Source organism: Orbicella faveolata, unplaced genomic scaffold (genome assembly GCF_042242905.1).
Source record: "Orbicella faveolata isolate gen_17 unplaced genomic scaffold, um_ofav_v1 contig_13, whole genome shotgun sequence".
NCBI classification, from domain to species: Eukaryota; Metazoa; Cnidaria; class Anthozoa; order Scleractinia; family Merulinidae; genus Orbicella; species Orbicella faveolata.
In genome coordinates this window covers 16,900,001-16,926,632 of record NW_028301540.1, presented here as the reverse complement: position 1 = coordinate 16,926,632, position 26,632 = coordinate 16,900,001, and the positions used below count along the sequence as shown (strand labels likewise).

The following is a 26,632-nucleotide window of genomic DNA, read 5'->3' as shown; positions in this document are numbered from 1 at the left end:
GAAATAAATGTACTAGAGGCAAAGTTTCTGCTGGAAGATGGGATTTTATATTCCTCCCCCACCCCATTACTTTAGGTCCTTGAGGCTTCAGGACCTTCTTCATTGCAAAGTCAGAAATGTATTCTACCCGTGCATATGGGAAACCTTATCATAGAAAATAGCCCAGATAAAAATTAAAGAAATGGCTACGAAAGTATTCTTCAGCTTTCTCCTCCTTTCGTTTCCTTTCATACGTAAAGAGGACTTTGTCTAGCGAATCAGCGGACTACCGTAAAATGATCCAGCGCGTTCATCGCACGACATCCAGCGCAGTCTCCAACACATACCATACATGAAGTATCTCCTAGTAAGATTCCAAGATGGCGCATTCAGGTATTTCTGCGGGTGCGAAGGGTAGACTTGTCGCAGTGATCGGAGACGAAGTAAGCAGTTAATGGCCCATTTTTCATCCTAAAATGGCAGTTATATAAGAATAATTTTGTTTGCTTTTGTTTTTTTTCTTTTTAAGGACACTTGCACTGGCTTTTTACTGGGTGGAATAGGAGAAATCAACGGCAAGAGACAAAAGAATTTCCTAGTTGTAACCAAAGGTAAAAAAAATAGAATAACTTAAGGATGTCCTCCCTTAGGACCGATCGTTAAACTAATTCAGGGAGTAACCATTTTCTGTTGACGGTCGATTTGAGGACTAGGGCTTCAATGGTTTTTACAACTTGTGATTCTAGATCACTCGGTGAGGTCAACATCGAGACAAAAAACATCGCTCAATCGTTGCTATCGATCTTTAATATCTTTAATAATCTTTAATAAGTATACTCCTTAAACAGTGGAACTATACTAGGAGTTTAAAATAACATAATAAAAGCACGTAATAAATAATTACAATATGTATGTATACAATAAAAATTATAAGTTAGTAAAAGATAAGATAAAATAGATTAAGTATAATTTCGTCGAGACAAGTTAGGACGTCTGGATATACATTATACAAAAGATTTAATGGCTGCAAGAGCAATAGTCTTAAAATTATGATGGATGGAAATTATTATCGATGGACACATAAAAATTGTCTAGATTCACAAAGTATCACAAGGTTTGGGAGAACCTCTCAGGGTAGCACTAAGTATCAAGGACTGATCACAAGTTATCATGTCACATTAGAAAGTATTGCAAAATATAGCAAAATATCAGAAGGTGTCACAAGGCATCACATGGTATCGAAGTAAACAAAGTGCTGCAAGTTATAGCAAAACATCAGAAGGTGTAGCAAGGTATCAAAGTAATTTAACAAGACATCGCGAGATGTGGGAAAACATCCGAAGGTGGCGAAATATCAAAGTGTAATTCACAATTTGTCACAAGGTGTCACAAGTTATTGCATGTTATCTCAAGGTATTACAGTTTGCAAAGTAGCTTTTGTTTATACATTTTCATCAGTACTTGTCTACTTAGGGTACAAAACCTGGATGTAAGGTTTTTACTGTTTTTTTTCTATGATTGATGCAGAGTAGAATTACTTTGAAACCAATTAGGTGCTTTTTTTTTTTATCAAAAAGGGCTGCATGATTCATAACCTGACACTTGCCACCTCCATGTGATATGCATTACAACTCAAGATCTTTTGTTAGATATGCCATGTGCTGCTTATACATTGAAAAATAATCAAATATAAGTTCACTCTTTCATTTATATTTTGTATCGCCTTCACGCAATCTTCTTGTTCATTCTAATCATCCAACTTTGCTCCCTCTTCTCTTCTCAAGGGTAAGACAGCCTTGAGAAGACGATTCGAGAGCTGTTTTACTCACATATTCTTAATATGAAGATAAGTTCCCTTTATACAAGAAGTTTCAAGCATACACTTGTCTGTTCTTAGATACAGATGGACTAAAAATGGCTTTACGGGGCTGAAAAGTTTCCGGGCTTTCTAGAAACAGGCCCCCGGTCACTTTGTGAGATTTTAATATACCATTAGACAATGAAGAATTCAAATGAATATATGACAGATCATATCTGTGAACTGTGGAGAAAGATATGAAGAAATGATTGATCATCGCAGTTACATACACAACTTAAGCAGTTGTGAAATTAAAGCCTAGAAAAAAAAAATTCAGGCCTGAACAGGACTCGAACTCATGACCTTTGCGATACCAGTGCAGTTCACAAATATGATCTTTCATATATTCATTTGCATACATCAGTTAATGTTGCGCCGTGCTAAAACAAAACTTTCTTGAAGAATTTTCATCAAGTAATAGGAATGTAATATAGGAAAGTTTGATCCAAATGAATATCATTTTCAACAGGAACGTATTAAAAGGAACATTTCTTCAAATTTAAATTGAAAACTCAACCAGCGCACTGAGATATTGTTACAGCAGACTAACATAGCAGGGCATCATGAAGTACAAACGTTTTATGGTATCTGCTGACTAGCTTTCCTGTCAATCACTGACAACACAGTTTAGACATACATTGTAAAGAATTTACCTATGTGGCAGCAAAATAGATATAAACTGGAAGAAGAGCCCGGTCATAACAACTTAATATAACATTTTTTGCTGTCTGAAAGTAATGACCCTTCAAAAGCGACAACCCCCCGAAAGTAATGAGCCCCAAAGGCTGTTAATGCCAAAAGTAACAAGGGTTGTTACTTTGGGAAGTTTATTGTATATCATGCAAACCCACCTACCATGCTTAGTAATTAGTAATTTAAACTATTAGAAAAATGACCAATTAGGCCAATTAGGATATAAATCAATGCTGTAAATCATCAAAGAACTTGTTGTAACGTCACAAGACCTGTTTGGTTGCTTAAACAATACTATGAATTTAATGAGTGGTAGAACAGGCAGAAAAAGTTGTTTCATCAAAACTGAAGTTTTGTAAAGTTTTTAGTAACCTAATAAGTATTATTAAGAACAGAAATTAAGAAACTCTCTGGTTACCAATTCTACCTTCTCAATCTCCATAATAATTCATCAAGTTTAAACAAAGGAAGTGACGGTGTTTGGATTTCTGATCATAATAAGCATAGATTTTTATTTCTCCATTTTCTCTTTAGTTTTAGTCGATTGAAAATGTATTTCAGTCACCCAAGACAGTCTCTAAATCATTAGCTTTCATTTCAAAGCTCTTTAGAATATCACTTCTTAATTATCTTCAGATCAATTGTAAGAATTAAAAAAAGCAAGTTGTGCAAGAGTGTTTTTTTTTGTGAAGTGTCGGAGATAGGAGCATTGAGGGAGCTGTTTACAGTATTGATTTGGTTAATTTGACAAGTTTTTTTGGTTGCGATGTACAGCAAGAAAGAAACTGGGAATTTATGACCTACATGGCAATGTTACATTGCTCATGGTAAGATAGCTGAATAGTAAGCCATAAAATGTTTGACTGAACAAACTACGGTAATCTGACATGTCTCCAGATTAATGCAGATACCATCTTATATTCTAACAGGCAATTTGATTCGTTCTTTGATACAACCCACACTGTGATTGGTGTGACACACGCACATGCATAACTCCCTCACTCACTGATCACGTAGCCCTTTTAACCCCCAAGAGGAATTTTTGCTCAAAAATACTCAAGTTAAATAAGAGACCTTTTCGCATTTTATACAAGTCGTAAGTTTACCCTATTTACACAACACAACACAACACAATGCTACTTCACTGAAAATAGAAAAAAAGAGGAAAAAAACCTCTCTGACACGTTGAAAGTGTGATTTAATTAAGTTGCACTTTAACTTGGTGCCACACAGTCTTCAAAGAACATTTGAGCAGTTTTCATACTTTTTAATTTAAAAATATTGCACTGAAATGAATGTCACCTTGAAACAATAGCCGATAACTTGTCAGCTCTAATTGAATTTACTCCCATATAAAAAACAAAACTGTCAAGTTACCATTGGTAACTAAAGATAGCAAACATCTCGTGGGAAAGAGTGGTGACGATTCATCAGCTCTAATTTAATTTACTCCCTTGTGAAAAACAAGGGTGTCAAATTACCCTTTGTAACTAAAAAATAAAACTATCTCATTATATTTGCATGCAACAAGAACAAAACAATTGTTACCTGCACTTACTGTTGTAAACGTTAGAACTCTTTCAAATCTAAATAGTCTCGTCTCCTCTAAAACATGTCCTAAGAACTAGAAGTGACGATTCGTGACCTCTAATTGAATTTAGTCCTTGTGAAAAACAAAAGTATCAAGTTACCTTTGTAACTATGAATGAAAATCAGTCCATTTGCATACTACTAACTCACAAACTGTTTGAAAACTCAAGGCTCATCTTGTTCATAACGAAAATTCTCAGCCTAACCCACAAAAAATGTTGAAGTAAACCCAATATATGAATACTTCCTCCTCTTTTATAGAAGAATAAATATGGCCGTTCTGAACTCCATCGGGATCAAATCTTCTCACACACCATTTACCTTTACAACAAGAAATTTGATTGGCTGTTTATAGTAGATCCAATCTGATTGGAGTGACATACATACATCTCTTACTCACTCACTCACTCATCCATTGACCCGTCCATAACGCACCCGACGCGCTGACTAAGAGGTATTTTTTTTTGACAAAAAACTAACTCAAAAATGACAGAAGTATCCATTTTTGTCTCAGTTTAAAAACATGTTCTTGTTCAACATCATAAACTTCATAATTATTATAAATCTCAAAGTATTGACAATTCAAAATTTTGCATGGTGGTTAATGTTTCCTATGCCTCAAAGAAAGAAAAAGAATAGCTTTGGATTGGTTTAAGTTGAGAATCTTAGAATATATTTGGATTTAGAAATTATCAAGATCTAATAATAAAATGCCACTGAATTTGCGAACAGACAAGTAATAGTAATAAAGGAAATCAATATCTTTAACGTTTGGAATGGGATAGATTGCATTCAATAAATTGGTGCTGGTCTGGTATATTCTAAGACATAAGTGTCATTCTTGTAATTGTTAATGGTTTTATCATTTTGTTATTTTACTTGTGTAAGATGGAATTGAATTATATTTTGTTTTGCAGAAACATCAGTGAGTGAACTTGAAGAAGCTTTCTTGCACTTTACTAGTAGAAGTGATATTGCCATTCTATTGATAAATCAAAATGTAGGTGCAGGGTATTTTTTTCAACAATAATTATTTCCTTATTTAATGATATTGTTATATTATGAGACATTTTTGATCTAATTGTTTTGGTATGTCATAGTCATTCCTCTTCACAGACACTTTGTTAACACAAACAATTGGCCACCATTTTGATTTAAAAACAACGGCTCACTATTGGGCTCGTTACTCACTATCTACAACTGAATAGATAGTGAGTAGCCCAGCCAAAAAGCATATGGCATTCGTGATATTATACTAATCAATGGGATTATCAGTGAAGTTCACTGATATTTCTAGTGAATATCAAGAGTGAGATTCTTCCCCATGTTGTCATTAGTTCCTGTTTGTGATATTGGTAAAATGACAATCTAAACTTAGAAACTCCCTAGGAATTTGTTCATGTGTAGAATTTTATCATACCTTAAATTTTGGTTAACTTAACAAAAATTTTCTATTAATTTAGAACTCAGAGCCAATGACAATAATGAAAGTCATAATTCTAAAATGTTATCAAGAAAAGAAAATGTCCACGATTTAATGGGAAATTTCTCGCAATGAAGTTATAAGGACCATAAATATTTTGTCTGCAAATAACAGAAAAAGTAGGATTAATGGGAAACAATACATTTAAGCTGTAATGTCAATTGCTCTGTAGGAAATTATCATGATTTTTTGTTGTTGTTCAGATTGCGGAGGAGATCCGACATATACTTGATAATCATGACAAGGCTATCCCAGCCATTCTTGAGATACCATCCAAGGAACATCCTTATGATCCATCCAAGGACTCAATTTTAAGGAGAGCAAAGGTAATTAATTATATATTTTTCGTATTTAACTTTCCTAAATGTGCTACGATAATACGTTAACATACACTGTCTTGTTTCTGAGCCCCAGTGGATTATTGCGCAGATACCATTATAGCAGCCATGGGTTGCAGCTTGTTACTCTAAAACCATTACTATTGGAAACTTGAATCATATTAAAATGATTATGGCATATCTTTGATCAAATGACAGGCATATCCACGTCACCAAATGAATTACAAAATACCATTACCCAAAGACTGGTGTAAACACAAATGCAATGCTTTGTATTACAAATCTAGGGAAATTTATTTTGTTCAAAAATTTTCATGTGGAAGCTGCAATCCAAATTTGTGGAAAAAAGCGAAGGTTTTAAATATTTTCCACATAGTTTGGTCACTAAGGTTTATACAATAATGGAATTCAATTCACTTAATAAAATTTTCAACATTTCTGTTACATTTGTTTTCAGGGACTATTCAGTGCAGACGACTTCAAGTAGAGTCCACAGCTACTAACTGCAACCAAATTACAAATTTACAAGGTTCATTATAACATTTTTTGCAGATCTGCATTATTATGTAATTAAATTAAACTGTAGTATAATTACAAATTTGATAGACTGAAACAACAATTCAGACTTATTTAATAAGGGAAAAATTCCAAAAAATGAGATATTGTAAATTACATCTAGCTAGTCAACCTTAGCTTTAGCAAAATCGGCTAGTTTGAATAAAGAGGGACCTTCAGCAATTAGGACAGGAACTCCAAAGACAGCTATATCCATTGAAAAGTTGTAATTTTATTTTCCTCGAGAGTCTGGCAATTATCCCCCATTTTCAATTTGTCTATTGTTTGAAGAACTAGCCCAGACTAAATGTTTTAAGCTTGTATTCAATTCCAATGAGAAATGACGTGTCATGCAAATTTGGTAATTACACAATTTTGAACTGTTTTGCAGAGGACAGCTTATAAAAGCTTATAGTTGTATTTTGTTTATTGATGTTCTCCTTGCTGTTGCGGTGTGCTAGAGCTCCTTTACCCAGACATGGTTCATGTTGGAGAGAATTAAATCTTGAATTGGAAATAATGCCAATTGATATAGACTAGCTAAACAAGCAAAGTTGTGTGGCACCTTTTTTTCTGAAAATTATGCAGCAATTATTATAGTTACATTCCAAAGCGAGCACAGTAGTGTCCCACCTTTGTAATATACCTACTTTTTTTCCATTTAACTCCCTTTGCATATAACACCAACACCTCCTTGATATAACCATAATTCGGTGACCCCTTGGCAGTTGTGCTAGTGGGGTTCCAATCATAATAATATTATTAATATTCATGTTCTGAATTTACAGGACTGCTCATATACATTTAGTCAGCAGTTTTAGTCATTATTTGGGGAATAATAAACAGTCCCAAAATTTTAATTTAATAACAATGCAAATAAAAACGTGGTCTTATTTTATTTGGAAAAATTTGTCTGTTGTCAATCCATGTTGTGGCCGTCTGTTCAGTAACTGATTACATGTGATGTCAAAATGTGGTAAGAACTTGTTCTTACCCTGTTTTGAATCTTATGTGGTCAATTACTGAACAGACACTTGGCAAATACAAAAAGTGATAATGACATCATCTATAAATGTCCTTCAAATGATCATAAGTATTGTATGAACCAATCAAAATCCAAGGATAATTCCACCTGTTGTATAAATTTCTATTGAAATGGAAATCAACTGAAATAGATTAGTTGCAATAAGGCCCAGTTCATACGTCGCATTTCTGCCGTGTCAAATTCAATTCAATTAAGTGCGGCAGAAATGCGACTGTGGATTCATATGTTGCACTTGTGTCGTACTTAATTCAGAATTTATACTGTCGGGTATGTTGGCAAGCGGAAAATGTTTTAAACGTAGAGTATTCAATATAGCAGACGAAAATATTGAGCGACGAAGGACTTTAATTTTTCTAAAACTTGTCCGCCAATGGAACAAGAAGGGGAAGGCTGACAACGGAGCAGTATGTGTTGCAATATGTTCAGGTTGCATCGGGTCGAGAACGGCCAAGTTTCTTCTTTTTCTTTGGCAGGAAAACATTTATGCATGCTCAATACATTAACATAATGTATGCATTAGATTCGAGACGGCAGAAATTCGACGTCTGAATCAGTGTCGCATTTCTGTTGGATAATGCGACAAGACCAGTCGAACGTGCGGCAGAAATGCGGCAGCCAATTCAGATGTTGAATTTCTGTCGAATTGAATTCGTTGAATTGAATTCGATGCGGCAGAAATGCGACGTATGAACCTGGCCTAAGACAGCATTAAAAGTATTAAATGTACGAGCAGTACAAGGATGATCTGGTTATGAGTCTGAATGATTTAAAGTTGTAACTGATCCATTGTTAGTGTTATGTACAATATGAAATAAGTGTTTTATTGAGTTCAAAAAGAATATGTCATTTGCAATGAAATTTATTAATCTGAGAAAATCAAAGAAATTTTAGTAAGACTAAAATTTGATTGCTTGGTCATTTTCAGGGGTGGGATGGGTATTGATATGCCATAAAATTTTGTCTGTTTGGTGGGGTTGTTTAGAAAGAATGTTGCTTTCCAGGAATAACTGGTTCCATTTAATGCATTTAACACAAAAACAAGATGCTGTAACAGAACTTACTTGAGCTTCTTTCGGCGTCGACAAAACCGGGATCGGATCGGACCGGATCACGGATCGGATCACGGACCGGATCACGGATCGGATCACGGATCGGATCACGGATCGGATCACGGATCGGATCACGGATCGGATCAAGGAAAAAAAACCTCAAAATTCAAGATTCAAAATTCAAAATTTTGTTGAGCAAATTACACTAGAGTGACTACTGTGAGCAGAACGTTTTATTTAATTCAGGTGTGATATTCCTTTATTCTTTTATAATATCAAGCCAACTGGGAGCTGGTCACAGATGAATTTTTTTCAGGCTGTTGGGTTTTGATTGTGATGATCAATCATGTCTTCATATCTTTCTCCGCAGTTCAGATAAATGATATTTCGTATATTCGCTTGCATCAAAGGTAAACTGTCATAAAACGCGTCAACATGGTAATAATAGGACGAACGTATGAATCGAAACACAAAAACTAAAAACACTAATAATATTAAACACCTGATGATTTCAAACAATTTCCGTTTCTGAGACAAGTCTATACTTTTACAAGATGTGAGTTTGGAATACGATATTTCGTACTGGAATAAAAGGAAACAGACCATTTGTATTTCAAGGAAATATAGCTGTTTTACAAAAAAATATAGGAATAACATCGATAGTGTGAACGATAACGCAACCCGAGAATAGACAACATTTTAGGAGTTACGTCACGATTTTTGAAGTCATTTTTAGGGTCGTAAAGAGTTGCCTTTATATGGAATAAAACCTTAAAATGATCGTGTTCTAGGATAGAAAGCACTTAAGAGGCAAGAACAAATCAAAACGGAATGAGGATCGTTAAGGATGGCAAAGATTAACGAGGACTACAAATGACGAACTTGAAAAACTAGGCTAGTTTTTTCAAGATGCGCAAATCGTGACGTAGCTCCTTTAAAGCAAGTCATGTCCTTAAGCTTTCGTACGTAAGCTTTCTCATTAACTGTAACGCTAACTGTAACGTTCACATTTGACACGAAAAAGTAGCCGAGAATTAGCTACTGATACTAACAACAATTTCAAAAACGAGAATGGGAGGTTCACGTAAGTTTCAAGCCAGCTAACGATCAAATATCACTACATCTGCCTGTTCATTACAATTTAAATTCGTCGTAAATCAGGCGCTTATGTGGCTTTTTAAATGACCTCTTGTCATTCTCTTTAATTAACATGTCATTGCGTCAAATTCGGGATTCTTATTTTTATTCAACATATTTTAGTTTTCCACTTTTATTTTTTATTTATTATTATCTTATAAAGGATTCGATTTTTTTTTTCTTTAAAACGTTTTTTTTTTTTCTGTGATCCGATCCGTGATCCGATCCGCGATCCGATCCGCGATCCGATCCGTGATCCGATCCGTGATCCGATCCGTGATCCGATCCGTGATCCGGTCCGTGATCCGATCCGTGATCCGGTCCGGTCCGGTCCGATCCAGTCGACGCCGAGCTTCTTTTACAAAATGTACATCTGCATTGTTTGTCTCAGAAAATCAGTTCAGACTATGAGACCATTGTGAAGTGCAGTTAGACTGCACTTATTTGAACTCGATTATTTCGAATTCCCCGTTATTTTGAGCTCAAAACAATTTCCCTTGGAACTGCTCTTCAGTCATTCACTATTGGCTATTTCAAACTATTTTTTGTTTCCCCAGAGTTCGAAATAGTGGGGTTCGACTGTATATTTTAACACGTAAATCAAACAAGATAGGTGAACCTTTAGAAAGATCCCTCTTACTGTAAGTTACTCTTTATTACACAGAGACCCTGGCTGTTATCACACAGACTATTTCTTATGCAATGATGAAACTACTGGGTTACCCATTCTCTTCACCCTGTTCATCACTAAACATCTTATGCACTTTAACTAACATATACATCATCCTTTAATTCTATGGTCAAGTGAATCCCTGATAACCTTTTAAGATAAATAATTATATAAATAAACCCATAACTATGAGTGTTCCGAACTGAAATTTTGTGTTCATTTTGTGTAAGGCGGGTTGCCTATTTACCGAGTGGAGACTAGGTCCGAGTGATGACATGTTGTAAAAAAAAAACCGTGAGCTGGACGTTCGGGTCGAAGAGCAGATGAATATTGTTATAAATTTTGTTGCGTTTATGGAATAAATCGTTCATTTTCATGGTCCTTCGAGCCGGATATTGGATTTGGAGAAACAGTTTCGACGATTGGTCGAGCAAAAGGAGAGTTGGATCCGTTTATTACTGCGAAGAAGTTGGTTTTCGCATATCGGCGATTTGGCGCCAAACAAACCACATGTGTATTGCATCAGCACTTTGAACGAGAGGAACTTCTGTGAATGTGCAGACCTGTAATTGTTGCGATTATATGAGGTTAGTAAAATTTGTGGTCTTTCAAAATGTCGAAAGATTTAGAAGCTATCAAGAAAAAGAGAAAATTCCTGAGAAAATCTGTCACAGACACGTTGAAGTTAATCGACGAAGCCCTGTCACAACAAGATAATTATGCACGAGTTCAAGTGTTGAAAGATAATGTCGCAAGTAAGTGGAGTGACTTGCAGGAAGTGCAAGCCACGATGTGCACAATGTTAGAGGATGAAGAGATCGAGGCGGAATGTGAGAGCCATAATGAATACGAAGCGCGTGTAATTGAAAGCATGGCCAAAATGACAAGTTATTTGGCAAGTAAACAAGTTCCCGAAGTACAATTGTTAGGAAGCAATCCACCCGTATCCCAGTCGTCCTCTCAAGTACAAGTTAAGCTACCCAAGATTAATCTACCAACCTTTGACGGAAATGTTTTGAGCTGGCAACCCTATTATCAGTCGATAAAAGTTTCAGTGGTTGACAATCCGTCGTTGGCAGATGTCCAAAAATTAGAGTACTTGATGAGATCGCTAAAGGGTTCGGCTGCTGAAGCGGTGAAAGGTTTTGCAGTGGTACAAGCGAATTACAAGCCAGTTTTGGAAATCTTGAAGGAAAGATTCGGGCATGCAAGGTTAATACTTGATGCACATGTAAGATCCTTGATCCATTTGCCACGTTTGAGCTCTGATGATGCAACCTCCATGCGTAAATTCTACGATGAAGTGATAGGTCACGTTCGCTCTGTTGAGTCCTTTGGTGAAAAGGTTAATTCTGAAACTTTGGCTCCAGTTCTTGTGCCTCTAATAGTTGACAAGCTGCCAAAAAAAGTTGTGGAAAAATGGGAATTGGAGCTTAATGAGGAGAAAGCTAAACAGGACTGTGTGGAAGTGAAAATACTGTTTACTTTCTTGGAGCAATTGATAAGAGCTAAAGAGTCTTCACAGCCTCCTTCTCTTGATTCCAAAGCTCCGGCAAAGGAAAATCTTGGAAATCGTGAAAACCGTTTCAAGTTTAACCGGTCACAAAAATTATCCACCTCTGCATTATGTGCGGCAATGCAAGAGGGCAAGTGTGTCATTTGCTACAAAAACCATGGTTTGAAGTCATGTGTCACTTTTCTGTCATTACCTGTGAAAGAAAGATTCAGAAAAGCAACGTCTAAAGGCCTGTGTTTCCGATGCCTTGAACCTGGTCATAGAGCCGAAGTGTGCCAGAAACCTCCATGCAAGCATTGCCAAGGTAGACATCACAGTCTCCTGCATCAGGATTCAGCTAGTCCTCCCTTGGAAGAAGTCAAGGTGGAATCAACCCCGGAATTACTACCCTCGTCGTCAGGTCCTGCTTTGCCGTCCTCAGTTGTGGCAAATTCTGTTGCAGTGAGCTCAGGTGGAAAAGTGATCCTGCAGACCATACCAGCTATTTTGTGTGGATCAAATGGGTGTTCAAAAGTTGTGAGATGTTTCTTTGATCCTGGTTCTCAAACGTTGTTTGTTCGGCAGAGTGTAATTGATGCGCTTGGTCTTGATGGGAAGAGTGTCAAAATTGCTGTTTCTGGATTTGGTGGAGAGGCCACCAAGAGCACTTTGCGGAAGAGAACTGCGTTTACTGTGGCACCTATTGACAAATCTGGACAGCCTCAATGTATTGAGGCACTTACTACACCAGTAATATGCCGGCCAGCTGAAGCTGTGGATATTCATCCAACAAGATGGTGTCACCTTCGAAACATAGCATTTCCTGAAGAATTCCCTAGAGAGGAACAAGAGATTGATGTGCTTATTGGCTTGGATTTCTATTATTCCTTTGTGACAAGAGACATTGTAAGAGGGGGTTCCCGTGAGCCAGTTGCAGTTCGCACAACTTTGGGTTGGGTCTTCTGTGGGCCAACAGGTGGTCATGGCCAAGAATGCACTGTGTCTATGAATGTTCAAATTAGTGTTGAAGAACAATTGAATGAAACACTTCAAAAGTTCTGGGATTTGGAGTCCATTGGTGTCAGACTTGCTGAAAGTTCAATTTCTACTACTCATGCAGAAGATGTGGTCTTGAAGAAGTTTAAAGAGACACTAACATACAATGATGGTCGCTATGAAGTATCCTTACCATGGAAGGAAGATTGCATTTCATTGAAAGATAATTACCGGCAAGCGGAAAGTAGGTTGTACAATCTAGAAAAGAAGCTGCTCCATGAGCCAGTGAAAGCTGCATCGTACAGAGAAGCGATTAACAAGTATGTTGAGAACGGTGTTGCTGAAGAAGTACCTTGTGATGAAATTACACCAACAGATGGGCGTCTGGTGTTCTATCTCCCTCATCATGCGATCATCAGGGAAGACAAGCAGACAACCAAGACAAGAGTTGTGTTTGATGCATCAGCGAAAGATAGCAATGGTGTCTCTCTGAACAGCTGCTTAGAGCCAGGCCCAGCATTACAGCCAGATTTGGTCGGAATTCTTCTGCGTTTTCGAAAGAATTATGTTGGTATCATGGGTGACATAGAGAAGATGTTCTTGCAGATTCGGTTAAAAGAAGAAGACAGAGATTCACACCGGTATCTGTGGAGAGATTTGGACCCCAAGGCCACGCCTAAGATTTACAGAATGACAAGGGTCACATTTGGAGTTGTTTCCAGTCCGTTTCTTGCCATTGGCACTATTCAAGAGCATGTGAAAAGGTGTAAAGAAACATTCCCTGTTGCATCAAATGAAATCTTGAGGAACACTTATGTTGATGACTTTGCTTCAGGGAGAGACAATGTGCAGGAAACGCTGAAATTACAGCGAAGTGCTACTGAGCTTATGCAGAAAGCTGCCTTTAATTTGACAAAATGGTCAAGCAATTCATCTGAGCTTATGGAGGCCATACCAGAGAGGGACAGAGCAGCAGTTAGTCTTGTCAGCCTGGAAAGTGATCTAGCAGAAGCACATCCAATCACAAAAGCATTAGGATTAAAGTGGAATACACTTACTGACAACCTTGTCTTTACAATTGATGTGGACATTGTTAAGTCGAGATCAAAGACAGTGTACACTAAAAGAAAGGTGGCGTCTTTAGCAGCAAAGATATTTGATCCGATTGGTCTAATCGCACCCTTTTCAGTGAGGTCAAAATTAATTCTTCAAAGCTTGTGGACCAAGGGTGTTGGATGGGATGAGGAAATTCCCATGGAAGTCTCATCGAAATGGAATCAGTGGGTTCAAGAGATTTCTGAACTTGGACACCTTCAAATTTCTAGATGTTACACTGATTTGCCATTAGGTCAGAACCCCAAAGTAGAGCTACACGCATTTGGTGATGCGTCAGAAGTTGCTTATGCCTCTGCAGTTTATCTGAGAGTTGTTTGTGAAGATGGAAGGGTATCTACCAGTCTTGTGATGTCCAAGACCCGAGTGGCTCCTGTAAGGAAGATTACCCTACCGCGCTTAGAGTTGATGGCTGCTGTAATTACTGCTAGACTTTGCACCTATGTCAAAGGTGCAATAGATTGTCCCATTAGCCGCATTGTTTGTTGGACAGACAATTCTTCAACGTTACACTGGATTAGAGGAGCAGCCTCACAGTGGAAACCATTTGTTGCTAATCGTGTTGTTGAAATTCAGTCGTTGCTGGATCCCAGTGTTTGGAGGTATTGTCCAGGACCGCAGAACCCAGCTGATCTACCTACCCGAGGTTTATCTGCAAGTCAGTTACGAGAGAGTCATTTGTGGTGGAAAGGACCCTCTTGGTTGCAAGAGTCCGAAAAAGATTGGCCCGAGGATTTAAGGTCAAAACCCTCCAGTGAAATTGTTAACCCAGAGAGGAAGAGTAAAGCTAGTGTCAGTTGTGTTGTGCAACCCAAAGAGCCGTTTATTGACTTCACAAGATTCAGCAAGTATAGTCGCTTGCTAAGAACTGTTGCTTGGATCAGAAGATTCGTTAGCAACTCAAGAGTGAAAGAAGAGGAAAGAATTGACAGCCCTTTAACTGGTTTAGAGATACAAAATGCAGAAGAATGGTTGATATCTCATGTACAAGAAGCAGGTTTTCCTGAAGAAATTGCGTCATGTAAACAGCATGGTCCAGTGAAGGACAGCAACCTTGCCAATTTAAACCCGTTTATGTGTCCGACTAGTCATTTTCTTCGTGTTGGAGGAAGAATTCACAAGTCACTGTTGCCAGAAGAGGAGAAACATCCTATTATCCTGCCTTCTAACCATCCTGTTGTTAAGTTGTTAATTGATGATATTCACAGCCGTGAACTACATGCTGGAGTTGAACACACTTTGTCACTTTTGCGACAGAGATTTTGGGTGATCAAGGGACGATCGACCGTCCGTCAGACACTAAGGAACTGTCTAATTTGTCGCCATTACCAAACAAAACCCTTTGGTCAGCAGATGGCACCACTTCCTGAAGACAGAATTAAGCCTGCACCACCGTTAACTAACGTGGGTCTAGACTTTGCTGGTCCTTTGTATTTGAAAGACAGTGGTGAAAAAGTCTATATCTGTTTATTTACATGTGCAGTTACCCGTGCAATACACTTGGAGTTGGTATGTGATATGACAACTGAGCGATTTCTCCTTGCTCTTAGACGGATGATTGCAAGAAGAGGAATGTGCAGCATTATTTGGTCAGATAATGCAAAAACTTTTAAGGCTGCTAACAAGGAGCTACAGCGATGTTGGAGAGTATTGGAATCAGACCAGACCCAAAGTGCTTTGTCTGAAAAGAAGATTCAGTGGAAGTTCATTGTGGAAAAAGCCCCATGGTGGGGTGGCTTTTATGAACGTCTTGTAAAGAGTGTCAAGACGCCACTGAAGAAACTATTTGCCAAAGCAATGTTGGATGCCGAGCAGTTAACTACTATTTTAGCTGAAATTGAAGCACAGCTGAACAGTCGTCCTCTTACTTACCTTGGTGCAGACCCTGATGACTACAGTGTGATTACCCCTGCACAGATTTTGATTGGCAGGAATCTTCAAGCGTGTCCGACTAAAGACACTCATGTTTCAGAACAGACCTCAAGAGCCCTCACCAAACGTTTTCAGTATCACCAGAAGCTTGTAAATGGATTTTGGAAGCGTTGGCATGCAGAGTACCTAAAATCCCTGACACCTCTCAAGAAATGGTACAAGATTGGTCGTGAAATCTGCAAAGGTGACTTGGTCCTAGTAAGTGAGGATCGCGTAGCTCGGGGTCAGTGGTCACGTGCACGAGTGGAAGACACCCACACAGGCCGTGACGGTCTTGTCCGGTCCGTTACCCTGCGGACCTCATCTGGAAGTCTTACCCGTCGTCCAGTACAGCGGTTACACCTGTTTGAAAGCTCTGATGCTGACTTAGCTGCTGAACTTAATTGAACTTTATGAGACCTTGTTGAACATTTTAGTTGAACTCTATTGAACTTGGTTGACAAGTTACATGTAGTGATGCACTCCCTGCATCGGGCGGGAGGATGTTCCGAACTGAAATTTTGTGTTCATTTTGTGTAAGGCGCGTTGCCTATTTACCGAGTGGAGACTAGGTCCGAGTGATGACATGTAAAAAAAAACGTGAGCTGGACGTTCGGGTCGAAGAGCAGATGAATATTGTTATAAATTTTGTTGCGTTTATGGAATAAATCGTTCATTTTCAATGAGTTTGCAGTGACCTTTCATCTGCTGTTTCCTGACCAAATTTGAATTTGTGGAGGGAGGAAAACTGGAGAAAAAACCTTGGAGGAAGGTGAGAACCAACAATAAACATGCCAGGTCCTGGATTTAAACTCAGGCCACGTTGGTGGGAGGCAAGTGATCTCACCACACTGCCATCCATTCTCCCCCTTTTTTGGGGGTATTGCAAGTTGTTACTTTGTGTGGCTTGTGCCACAATTCTTATCTTCAAATTCCGTTTACTAAATCAGGAAGTTGTAAAGTGGCTGTAGTGTTTTGATTAGAGTGTAGTTTGACTCTGGGTTTGTCTTCCAGAAGTTTCCTTTCATCCCTCATTTTACTGCCTTTGAAACAAACATCACTGGCAAAAGAACTAAACAATTATTGTGGTGGTGGCAGTGAAAGATGGGTTGTATAAAGTACACTGAATCTGGTAATGTGCTATGTAAGATCTGTATCTAAAAAACAGGGAGATAGTTTTCAGCACGAGAAAGACATCTTGACGAGGTGGCCATTTTATCTGTAAAGATGTTAACTAAATGGGAAGGGGTATAACCATATTTTTGGTAAAAGAGTCTTATTACTTGACAAATTTTGACAATTTTACTCACAGAGCACCAAAAGTAGTAACAGGAGCTGGAAAATGGTGCTAAAATGTATGAACTAAACAAGATTGAGGTTTATGTACAAAAGACTTTATTTTCACAAACAATACAAAAGATGCAATAGGAATATTTGATGTAAAACAGTGTAAGTGGAAATCCACCATCTTTATTCAATTATCAGTGTAAATGTATGTTATCAATGTATATGTGCAAGTGGCTACTCTATGTGGCCACTTTCTCTTGTTGATGGAAAGAAGCTCCTTGAATGCTAGTAAATAGCAATATTTTGATGAGTGGCATCATAACATCCCAATAAAATTATTGTAAAATCTGGAATTCATTGTGAAATTCAAAAGCAGTTAAATACATTAATATATAGCATTGTTGCTAGTAATACTGGTATCCTAATTATTTTTAAGTATAAAATAACTTGAAAGATATTCCAATGTCATCAAGTAACACATTATCTTTTAAAAAAGCTTTATCAGTAATGCATGGGCATGCCAAAAACATTTTGATCGTAGCCAGCAGTTTTGTGTGAAATAATATAATGAATTCTGGTGATCGTCAGCAGTTTTGAGTAGAAGTATTTATTTTAATAAATAATTAACATTTTTTCATCAATGACAATTTATAGAACAAGGTAGTTGTAATCAGAAAGAAACAATATCTTAAATACTAAAGAAAAACTCTACTGTTAGTAAGAACAGATTTGCACTTTCAAATAAAAGAAGAAAATTTGACACAAATATAAGCCGTACATTTTGAATGTTCAATGCTGTGCCTTTTTGGATACATTTTTTTGGGCAAACATACCATGTCATAAAATCTAATGTCAGTAATAAGAAAAAGAAAACCCAAAATAGTCAATGGTTATACCATGTTCTTCTCTGTTATACCTATTGAATACATGTGTCAAGCAAACAAGTGTGAGGGTTTACAGACAGATATAGATGGAATGATACCCATAGAAACAATGTTAAGAACTTTTTCTCACTAAAAACTGGTGATTTAAAATTTTCGTTTTGAGGTCAGGTACCATTTGAAGGTACAAACTATTCTAACATTCCCTTGTTTTGCACAGTTCTTTTGTAATAAGTATCTCTTGGATGGTAATGTGAAAACAACTACTGCAGTTAATTTTCCTCCACAGGAGGCACTGAATGTTGGGTTAAATTTTTTAATTTCTTGTTTATGGTACATTGTTTTGGTTTAATCTGGAGCTGAGCTTCTGCTGTCACAGAAGGTTCTTCCTGTTTGAAAAAAAAGAAAAAGAAAAAAATCAGGCAGAGGTATCATTAATATTATTGATGAAAATTAGCTGCAACACAAAAAGTATTTTTTAAAAGATAAGAAGAATATGAACTGTATTGCTCAACGCAGACATGAAACAACCACAGCTCAAAGCAAGGCAATCTTTAACCAGCCAGTGTGGAAGCTTTTTGTGGAACTCATTCCTAAGGTTGAGCACTATGGTTTGATCACCAGACAAGTTTGAAATTGAGATCTTGGAGTTTTAACCTTGGCTGGAATCATTGTTAGTATTATTTTCAAGGGGAAGACACTTCACTCTCACATAGCCTCTCCCATCCAAAAAATAAAGTGATATTGAATGATAACCCTGAAATGGACCAGTGTCTGATCCAGGGAGAAGAAAAATACTCCTTGTCACTTCATGCGAGAGAAATAGCAGGCAAAAGGGGCTGCTACTTTTAGGTAGCTGTTACTTTCAGATGGTTAAAAACCGTTTCTGACGGTAACAGTCGTTTCAGACAAAGTGGACACGTAACACATGAAATTAAAAGTTCCACTTATGTATGTTCCTAACTACCCACATAAACAAAGCTAAATGCATGGGCTAAAGTACTATGGTCGCATTATATCAATGCAACTGATTACACTACAGTGTATCATTTTACTCTGCTGCTAGACCAAAACAGCTCATAAATCATAGTTTCAAGAAAAATTCAGTTAAGTTTGAAGTAAAATCAGAAATAACTCTGACTTCAAGTTGTCCAGTCCTGCAGTCAGGCTGTTCCATCCACACTACACTTAAGATCAGAGAGCCTCTCTTTTAGTGACTTCTTCAAAGGACTGCTTTGGGTGGGCCATTACTTTCGGGGTTCAATAGGAAGGTAAAAAAAATTAATGTTACGTTTGGAGAGTCGTTATTTTTTGGAAGGGGGGAGGGCATTACTTTCGGAATTCTAAGGTAGTCACCAGATTGATGGGCCACTTTGCTCAAAGGCAGGCTTTACCTAGATTAAATGGTGAGCACAAATAAAATCTTTGGAATGCCATGTAGCTTGCATTGAGCTTATGAACACCACCAGCAAACATCTCTTTTGTATATAATTGAAACCTATTGAACTAGCAAACCAGTTGTTCACACTACTGCAACTAACATTGGTATGGTACAAACCTCTTCATCCTCACTGATAACTGCTTCTGGAACAGAGCGATCTAATGTCAACACTTCCTTTACCAGTGACTCATCTAATACTCTATGAGAAAAATAATTGATTAGCTGAATCATAACCTTAATGTCATTTAAAGGATAGAAAAACTAGTTTGAGCCTTTTTAGCCAAAAAGCACAATTTCTCTCTTTTGGAACCTGTAATATTGTTACATTGAAAGAATAACTGGAAGTCATTAAATTGTTGGGGCAAAGTGAAAAGTTCCGGAGGGTGACCTGCAATAAACTAAAATCCAGGGGGAATGAGAAACCCTACATGTTGGTAAGATGTCTGAATACCCAGTCCTTAGGATGGAAATATGCTTGTAAAGTTACAACACCGGGAGGCGGACAGGGAGTTCAATGTCTGTAGTGGGAGATGGGATGCTGAAAAGATTGTCAAAGTACTGTACCATGTTATAACATTATCTCTTATCAGTTGCTATGGATTTTCAAATTATAAAACTTTGGCTTCTGATTGGCAGACCCAACTTGAGTTTCAGGACAATGTTATGATCAGGTCTAAATGTTCAAAAGTGTAAATTTCCTTCTCATAGATGGAGAGTTTCAGGATCTTCAAGGTTCTTTAAACTAACATTTAAGTCACTTCCCCACTTCAAGTTTTTTCTCTACCTTCTCTCCACTGCATTCAGCAAAACTTACAGTTTGTTAAAGAGACCTAGGTCCTCCTGACTCCATCTGGAGATGTGACCTCTTTTGATGTCCTCTGCCACCTAAATGAAACAAATATCATTTAAAAAAATATTCAAAAAACATAGGTTAATAAAAGTGGATTTCAGGATGTGCAGCAAATTGACACCAGTGGGGGCAAATAATCACATTTAAATCAAAATTTATAGAAAGATATCTAATCTTATGGCTAGTGCACTGAATGTTAGAGTGAAAGGGTTGTTGAGGAAAGTTTTTCATTTAAAGATATTCAGTTCAAAAAGATTTGCCTGCCTGTGAAAATGTTAATGAAACCCCTGCTTGGGGATGACACTCCCACAGCAATCTTCTCAACTCGATGAATGCTAGCAAATTGTAAGCAGTAACCTATAAAAGATTTGTATGTCATCCAGGAGTTTTAGGAAAACTACTGATCGTCTAAATGTTCTACACTTAGATGTAATTAAGTGCCATCCATCTTTTTCTGGTTGCCCTGCATTTTTATTATTTATTTATTTATTTTTTTTACCAAGTAGCATCCCAAAATGTGGGAGGGATGGGGATTCCAAGTCACTTTATTTTACAGAAACTGTGATGAGTTGTCAGTTTTGATGCCAACTAGCTCCTCAGAACTCGAAATTTCAAATTATAAATGACGTAAAAATTACTTCATATGTTCTTTTGGTGTCACCTACTCTCCCATTGGCACCCTCCTACATCAAAACTTAATGAAACCTACTAACTGTAGGTAACAAAAGTTTATTTGACATGTAAATTGCTTGTCTTCAGCTATTATTACCATCTTTACCCAAACCAAGGCCTTAAAAGCTGTGCAAGTATGACCAACAGTTATGTTTACTGGTAAACATCCAGTACATTCTCATTTTCCACAAAATGAGTGGGCTACTTTTGTTTCTCATTGTTCTTTACTATTGTAAAACCATTTGACAATCAATCAGTTACAAATCTGACTATGAGAAATGTTCTTCAGGGTTCGAATAAAACTTAAATCCAGCTTGCCCTTTGGACAAGGAGATCTCGAATTTTGCTAGCCCCGGGCAAGTCTTAGTTATTAATTTTTTTAATTTAGTTGGCAGACAACAAGCCTGGGCCCTTGCCCGACAGGCAGGTAAGAATGAAAAGTTACCTTGAATTCCCAGCAGTGAAATCTACTGGTACTTAGAAAACAGTCTTAAGAAAATATGTGCACTGATTGGTCAAAAAGCGTGTTTCTATAACTCGTCTCTATCACACGATAGAAATCGAGATCAAATAATCTAATTGCTTAATAGAAACACTGGTCAAAGTTTGGGAGAACTTGAAAAAGCTGTGGAAACACTCGGCTGCAGCTTGTGTTCCCACAGCATTTCTCATTCTCCCAAACTTCCTCTCGTGTTTCTATAACTCGATAGAAACATCGTACATGTTTTCTATTTCCTAATTATTGGACAACTGAACAATTTTTTTCAAGCCTTGTTCTTTAATAGGGAAAACTGCTGGGTGGATTTGGTTTTCTGTGCTTCTGTAATATGTGTTGGGCAGTCATGTGAGCATTACAATAAATAAACAAATCTAACAAAGAAGACAAAGGTATTAACTCAGTGTTTGTTGAATGAGGCCAAACTTCATTAATCCTTGGACTCACCTCAAACTTATAACCAAAGTCTGTCCAGTTGTACTCAATAACCCTAGAGCCAAGGTTTCTTGAAGAAAAAAACCCACATTAACACAGTGTGGTTAGAGATATTATTTGATTTATATATTGATGTAAATTAGGGAGAAAAACATCTAGAGGTTAAAACAAGACTGGAATACAACAAGTGATGAAAGTTTCAAGATTGAGGGAATGCCTTTTAAACACATAGAACAATATATGATAATGTATGCTGTTCAGTAAGCTGTTCCTATAGGTTCAGTGTGCTGACGTAATATGTTTTTGGTTTGTGCATTGCCATGTGTTATTTAGTCTCCTTCGCAGCCATTTTTTGGATGCCATGGCATGCAATGCTCCCAGTGAGCATTGTGTGGCATCCCAAAAAATGGCTGTGAAGGAGATTATGTGTTACTCAGTTCTGTTCCTTGCAACAATGTACATGACACAGTTGTTTGATTAAATAGTCCTAAAATCAGTGGCCCTGTAGCAGTGTTCATGTAAATAGATCCTTTCATCAAAATCTCAAGCTACAGGTGCAAGAAAATTAAATACTACCTGTAGCTTAAGAAAATATTACACAGCAAAATGTCTGAAAGATCTTCCTACCTCATTTCATTTAAAAATGTTTTATAAGATGCATCAAGTCCTTTAAGGTATTCTAATGGAATCCCACTCTCATAGTCCTTAAAAAAATATATGCAGTATGTTAGTGAAAATGACGTCAAGAGAGAGATCACTTGGAAGATGAACCTCTGCTGAAAGTGGTCTAAAGCTTGGCAAGAGTCAATGTGTATCTAAAACAACTCTTACAGTACTTCTTTCCACTCAGGTCATGACTATGAATGGGTATTGATTGGCTGGTAGTAAATTTAAGGAGCCTAAGGCTGCCTGACCTGTATGCTGTAATAACAAGTAGTTTACAATGGAATTCAATTTGACTTGGAGAGAAAAGTGAGCCAAATTAACTCAGATGATGGGGAAAATACCCGACCACTGGCCCCTACTGACAGCCTTGATACTAGTGAAAAATTTTGAGGGAACATGTCTTTTGGGCTAGCACATCATAGTTTTGTACCCTATCCACTATACCCTGGACAGTCAATGATGTTTTCAACAACCAGGCCCATAAGGTAGATTACTAATAACATCTATATTTATGGTGTTTGTAAGGTTCTTTTTTCTTTTCCTAAGTAAAATAAATCAAAATTTTGACTCTCACTTGAAATTGTAAAGCTAACCCAAAATTCCAACTCAAGCTGACGAAGATTCCACCACAAACTCCATTGATCATTTATGAGAAGTAAATACATTACTATCAGGGCTGTCATTAAGGGTTGCAACCTGTAACACCTGTTATGGTTGAGTATGCTTGATTTTCCCTTGATGCTACGGGTGAAATTGCCTCTTTTTGATAGGATTCACCCACAAAGTAACAAGTTTGTGACGGGTGTGGAGAACAGGGCTACAGGTGACTTAAACCTTACTGACAGCCCTGACTACGACATACCCTTCCTCGCCCACGTATACGTTCATTGCATGTCTCAGGTGGAACATCGAGATATAAGGTGGTGTGAGGAACCAGGACTGCCTTTAAAGCTTGCTTCTTCAAGTCTTTGTAGTACTCATAACCTGAAGGAATTCATTTCAGAGCAAATTGTTATAACTAGTGAGACAATCTCAGATAGTGCAGAGTGTAATTTACGGCTCTGATGCAGTAGTCACACAGGCCCTAACCCCTGCTGTTCTTTCCCTAGGTAGTCAACTGGGCCTTTTCCCCTTTGCAGAATATGAGCGTTCAAAAACTTGATAAGACATAATCTTAGCTGTGTGTAGGTTTCATGTTTGTGTTTTGCCGAAAAATAACTTACAATTACTGTTTGTCAAGAGGGTTTTAAGTTTATTGTGGTATTTTATCTTGAGTTTCATTCATTTTGTAGCATTACTTTTCACACCAACACTTGTAATTTGATACTTTTGTTTTCCTCATGAATGTATGCAACAAGATACCCTTGTTTCCACAAAAATATAAGATGTGTATTTTTTTAACTTACTGCTGGAGATAAATGGAATATAACAGTTAAATATCTGCTAAAAAGTCAAAGAGGAACGACTTTGTTTTATTCAAAATGTAAATTTTCATTTCACTGATAAACGAGAATTAATCTAATTATCAAATAGTCACGTTGCATCATGGAATAGTGTGTTCTAATTCTGTTGCCAGCCGAGTTGGTGTGAACAATAAAACCACATCAAACTAATAAACAACGCTATCGAGTGATATAACTAAGGAGCATTTCAACGAGAAGTATTGAAGGTAGAGATCTTTACTGGACCGAAGTTATATCCCACATCGGTGAGCGACTTGCCTCATTGACTGATGAAATTAATTGGAGATTTCAGTAAGTGTCACGGAGACTGCGGCAATAATAACAAAGTTTCTTTTGTTGCAAATTTACTAGTTTTACATGTAACTAACATGGGAAAGTTTCGGCTGAATATGATCTTTGGGCTCTCTTTCAAACAAGCTGCTAAGGAGAAAAAATATGTTCCCATTCTCTATTTCAACCCTGGCAAACACAGAATAGTTATAAAACAGCAGGCGACATTTGTTGAATCGAGCTAGGGAAGATTCCAGAAGATATGCAGTCACAGTAGTGTTCTTTGCATCCCAGCCAAAACGGGAGTGTGATATCACTCATTACAAAAATAAAAAAAGCCGTGCATCTGAACGCGAGAATGGAGTTTATCACACTAGCAATGCTAGAATGCACACATCTTATATGTTATGAAACGTATCTTTCACCTAACATATAGTCGACTTTGACGCTAACTAATCTGCGCACGTGTTTGGAGCAAATTGCTTTTGTTCTTGAGAGAATGGCACCACAAGGATAGCATGAGATTTGCAAAACCATATATATATTTTTATCCTGTGATCAGAGAAAGTAATGTAAGTATGACACGTTTTGCGTAATGCACTTGGGTACCTACTGTACCCAATCCCCCCTTCCCGCAAGGCTAATCGATTAATTGAAATTAATTAATTAACCAAACATTAAAGTTTACACCTTATTGGCGTTAGCGACTTAGCGAACAGCAGCCCACTAACCCATCCCAATACTACACTCTGCACTAAAAATAAATAGGATAAAAGTTCTTTTATCCAACTATTTCAGCCCAAGTTCAAAACATGTACGATGTATATTTGTATTGGTGGTTAGACTGACTTTCTTTATTCTCCTTGTTTGTTAGTCTGCAAAGCATGAGTTTTGTATAAGCAAAGTCTGGTAAGGTAATGATGGGTCAGGGGTAGTGGGGCAAGCCCAGGTCCCACCACGTCTTGCCTTGTCGAGTTTTTTGCTCTCAGTCCAATTTATGCATGTAACAATCAGTCTTGAAATAACATTTAGAAGACAGGAAAATCATATTGATCATGGTATGGCTCAATTCAACCCAATGAAAACCAAGCAGGAATTTTACTGCTTAGCTTTTTAAAACCCAGACAAACAAACTTTTGCTTAACGTAGTATCACAGATGTTCACTGCTGTTTGTCAAACAAAAATGTGGAGAAACAAGTGTGTTTTGAAATGCAACACTACATATCACTTTATTTCTGAACTTACAGAAAATATATTCAGAGACAGGGTAACTAATTTTTTGATGTGGATATAATTTGCACCTTCTGGAGAGATGGTCCCTTGCTGATAATTCACTTCAGCAAATACTGCATCACTGAAAACTGATCTATCCAATAGTACTCCTTGACCTGTAAAAAGGTTTTAAATATATTTAACCCAAGAGCACCATCATAAAATATATTGCATTTAGACCATTTACATAGCGGTAAGTATAGTACAGTACAACCACTTCAACTGGGACAACCTCGGAGTTTTCAGCTAATTAGTGCATGATTTTAAACCCCGGGAACAGAATGTCCTAAATGCCAAACTGTCTTCTACTGTACCCTCCTCTTCTGACTTGTAGAAGTTACCTATAAAATTCCTGTCCTTTATTCCTCCATCACCTCTGTGTCTAATGATTACTCGTTTCTCTGAGGTTATCCACCTCCCTATCCCATTCCACATGTTTGAAAGGAGAGAGTTTTTCCACTTTTGTTAAAGGAGTGGTCAATATTACCCAGACCCTGAATTAGTTTTTGACTGATAATCATTTACAAAAATGCAATTTGTCCATAATAATTGCCTTTATAGTAAGTTTATTTTATTTTTAACTCTACTGACCAGTTTGAAGAATATGTTTGGTGGCATTGATGTAAGTTCTGAATCGCTGATTGAAGATCCAAAGTTGTAATTTCAAGGCGTACTTCTTTGGGTCACGGTAAAACTTAGCTAGGTAAGGATTCTTTGTTGTGGGTTCCAGGAACACACGATAGTTTAACTGTCTTGCCAGCTGGCACGCTAGAGTTGATTTACCAACCCCAATGTTTCCTTCCACAATAACAAGTTGTGGAGACGTCGATGTATTTGGTCCGATTGACTTCGACCCAATCATTGTAGCGTTTAGAACTGAGCTTGACAGGGAAAATTTGAAGCACTGATATCTGCTGGGAAAACGGAAAGAACAGCATTGTACCAACGTAGAGATTCGACACATCGCAGCTCTGCAAATGTCTCCA

The 26,632-nt window shown here is 37.4% G+C and overlaps 3 protein-coding genes across 3 annotated transcripts in view; 2 read left to right on the top strand and 1 right to left on the bottom strand.

Moving 5' to 3' along the window:
- The first annotated feature begins 297 nt into the window (after nt 1-297).
- LOC110047495 (V-type proton ATPase subunit F-like) lies at nt 298-7,404 on the top strand. The gene is made up of 5 exons (XM_020753255.2): nt 298-422; nt 509-590; nt 5,038-5,120; nt 5,807-5,929; nt 6,399-7,404. Exons 1-5 carry the CDS (start codon nt 360-362, stop codon nt 6,426-6,428), a joined length of 381 nt encoding a protein of 126 aa, XP_020608914.1. The 5' UTR covers nt 298-359; the 3' UTR covers nt 6,429-7,404.
- A 3,606-nt stretch (nt 7,405-11,010) lies between these two features.
- Nucleotides 11,011-16,320, top strand: LOC149115355 (uncharacterized). Its single transcript, XM_089285670.1, has one exon. The coding sequence runs from the start codon at nt 11,011-11,013 to the stop codon at nt 16,318-16,320; it is 5,310 nt and encodes a 1,769-aa protein (XP_089141796.1).
- Nucleotides 16,321-17,290: 970 nt separating this feature from the next.
- LOC110047505 (deoxyguanosine kinase-like) overlaps nt 17,291-26,632 on the bottom strand; it is a 9,528-nt gene continuing 186 nt past the window's right edge. Inside the window, exons 1-8 of the mRNA XM_020753263.2 lie at nt 26,238-26,632; nt 25,676-25,762; nt 23,503-23,624; nt 22,602-22,678; nt 21,987-22,044; nt 20,336-20,406; nt 19,639-19,720; nt 17,291-18,469 (exon numbers count right to left, since the gene is read on the bottom strand). The exon at nt 26,238-26,632 is cut by the window's right edge and continues 186 nt beyond it. Coding sequence (XP_020608922.2) covers nt 18,353-18,469; nt 19,639-19,720; nt 20,336-20,406; nt 21,987-22,044; nt 22,602-22,678; nt 23,503-23,624; nt 25,676-25,762; nt 26,238-26,610 — 987 coding nt within the window. The 5' untranslated portion in view covers nt 26,611-26,632 and the 3' untranslated portion in view covers nt 17,291-18,352. The remainder of the gene's footprint in view (nt 18,470-19,638; nt 19,721-20,335; nt 20,407-21,986; nt 22,045-22,601; nt 22,679-23,502; nt 23,625-25,675; nt 25,763-26,237) is intronic.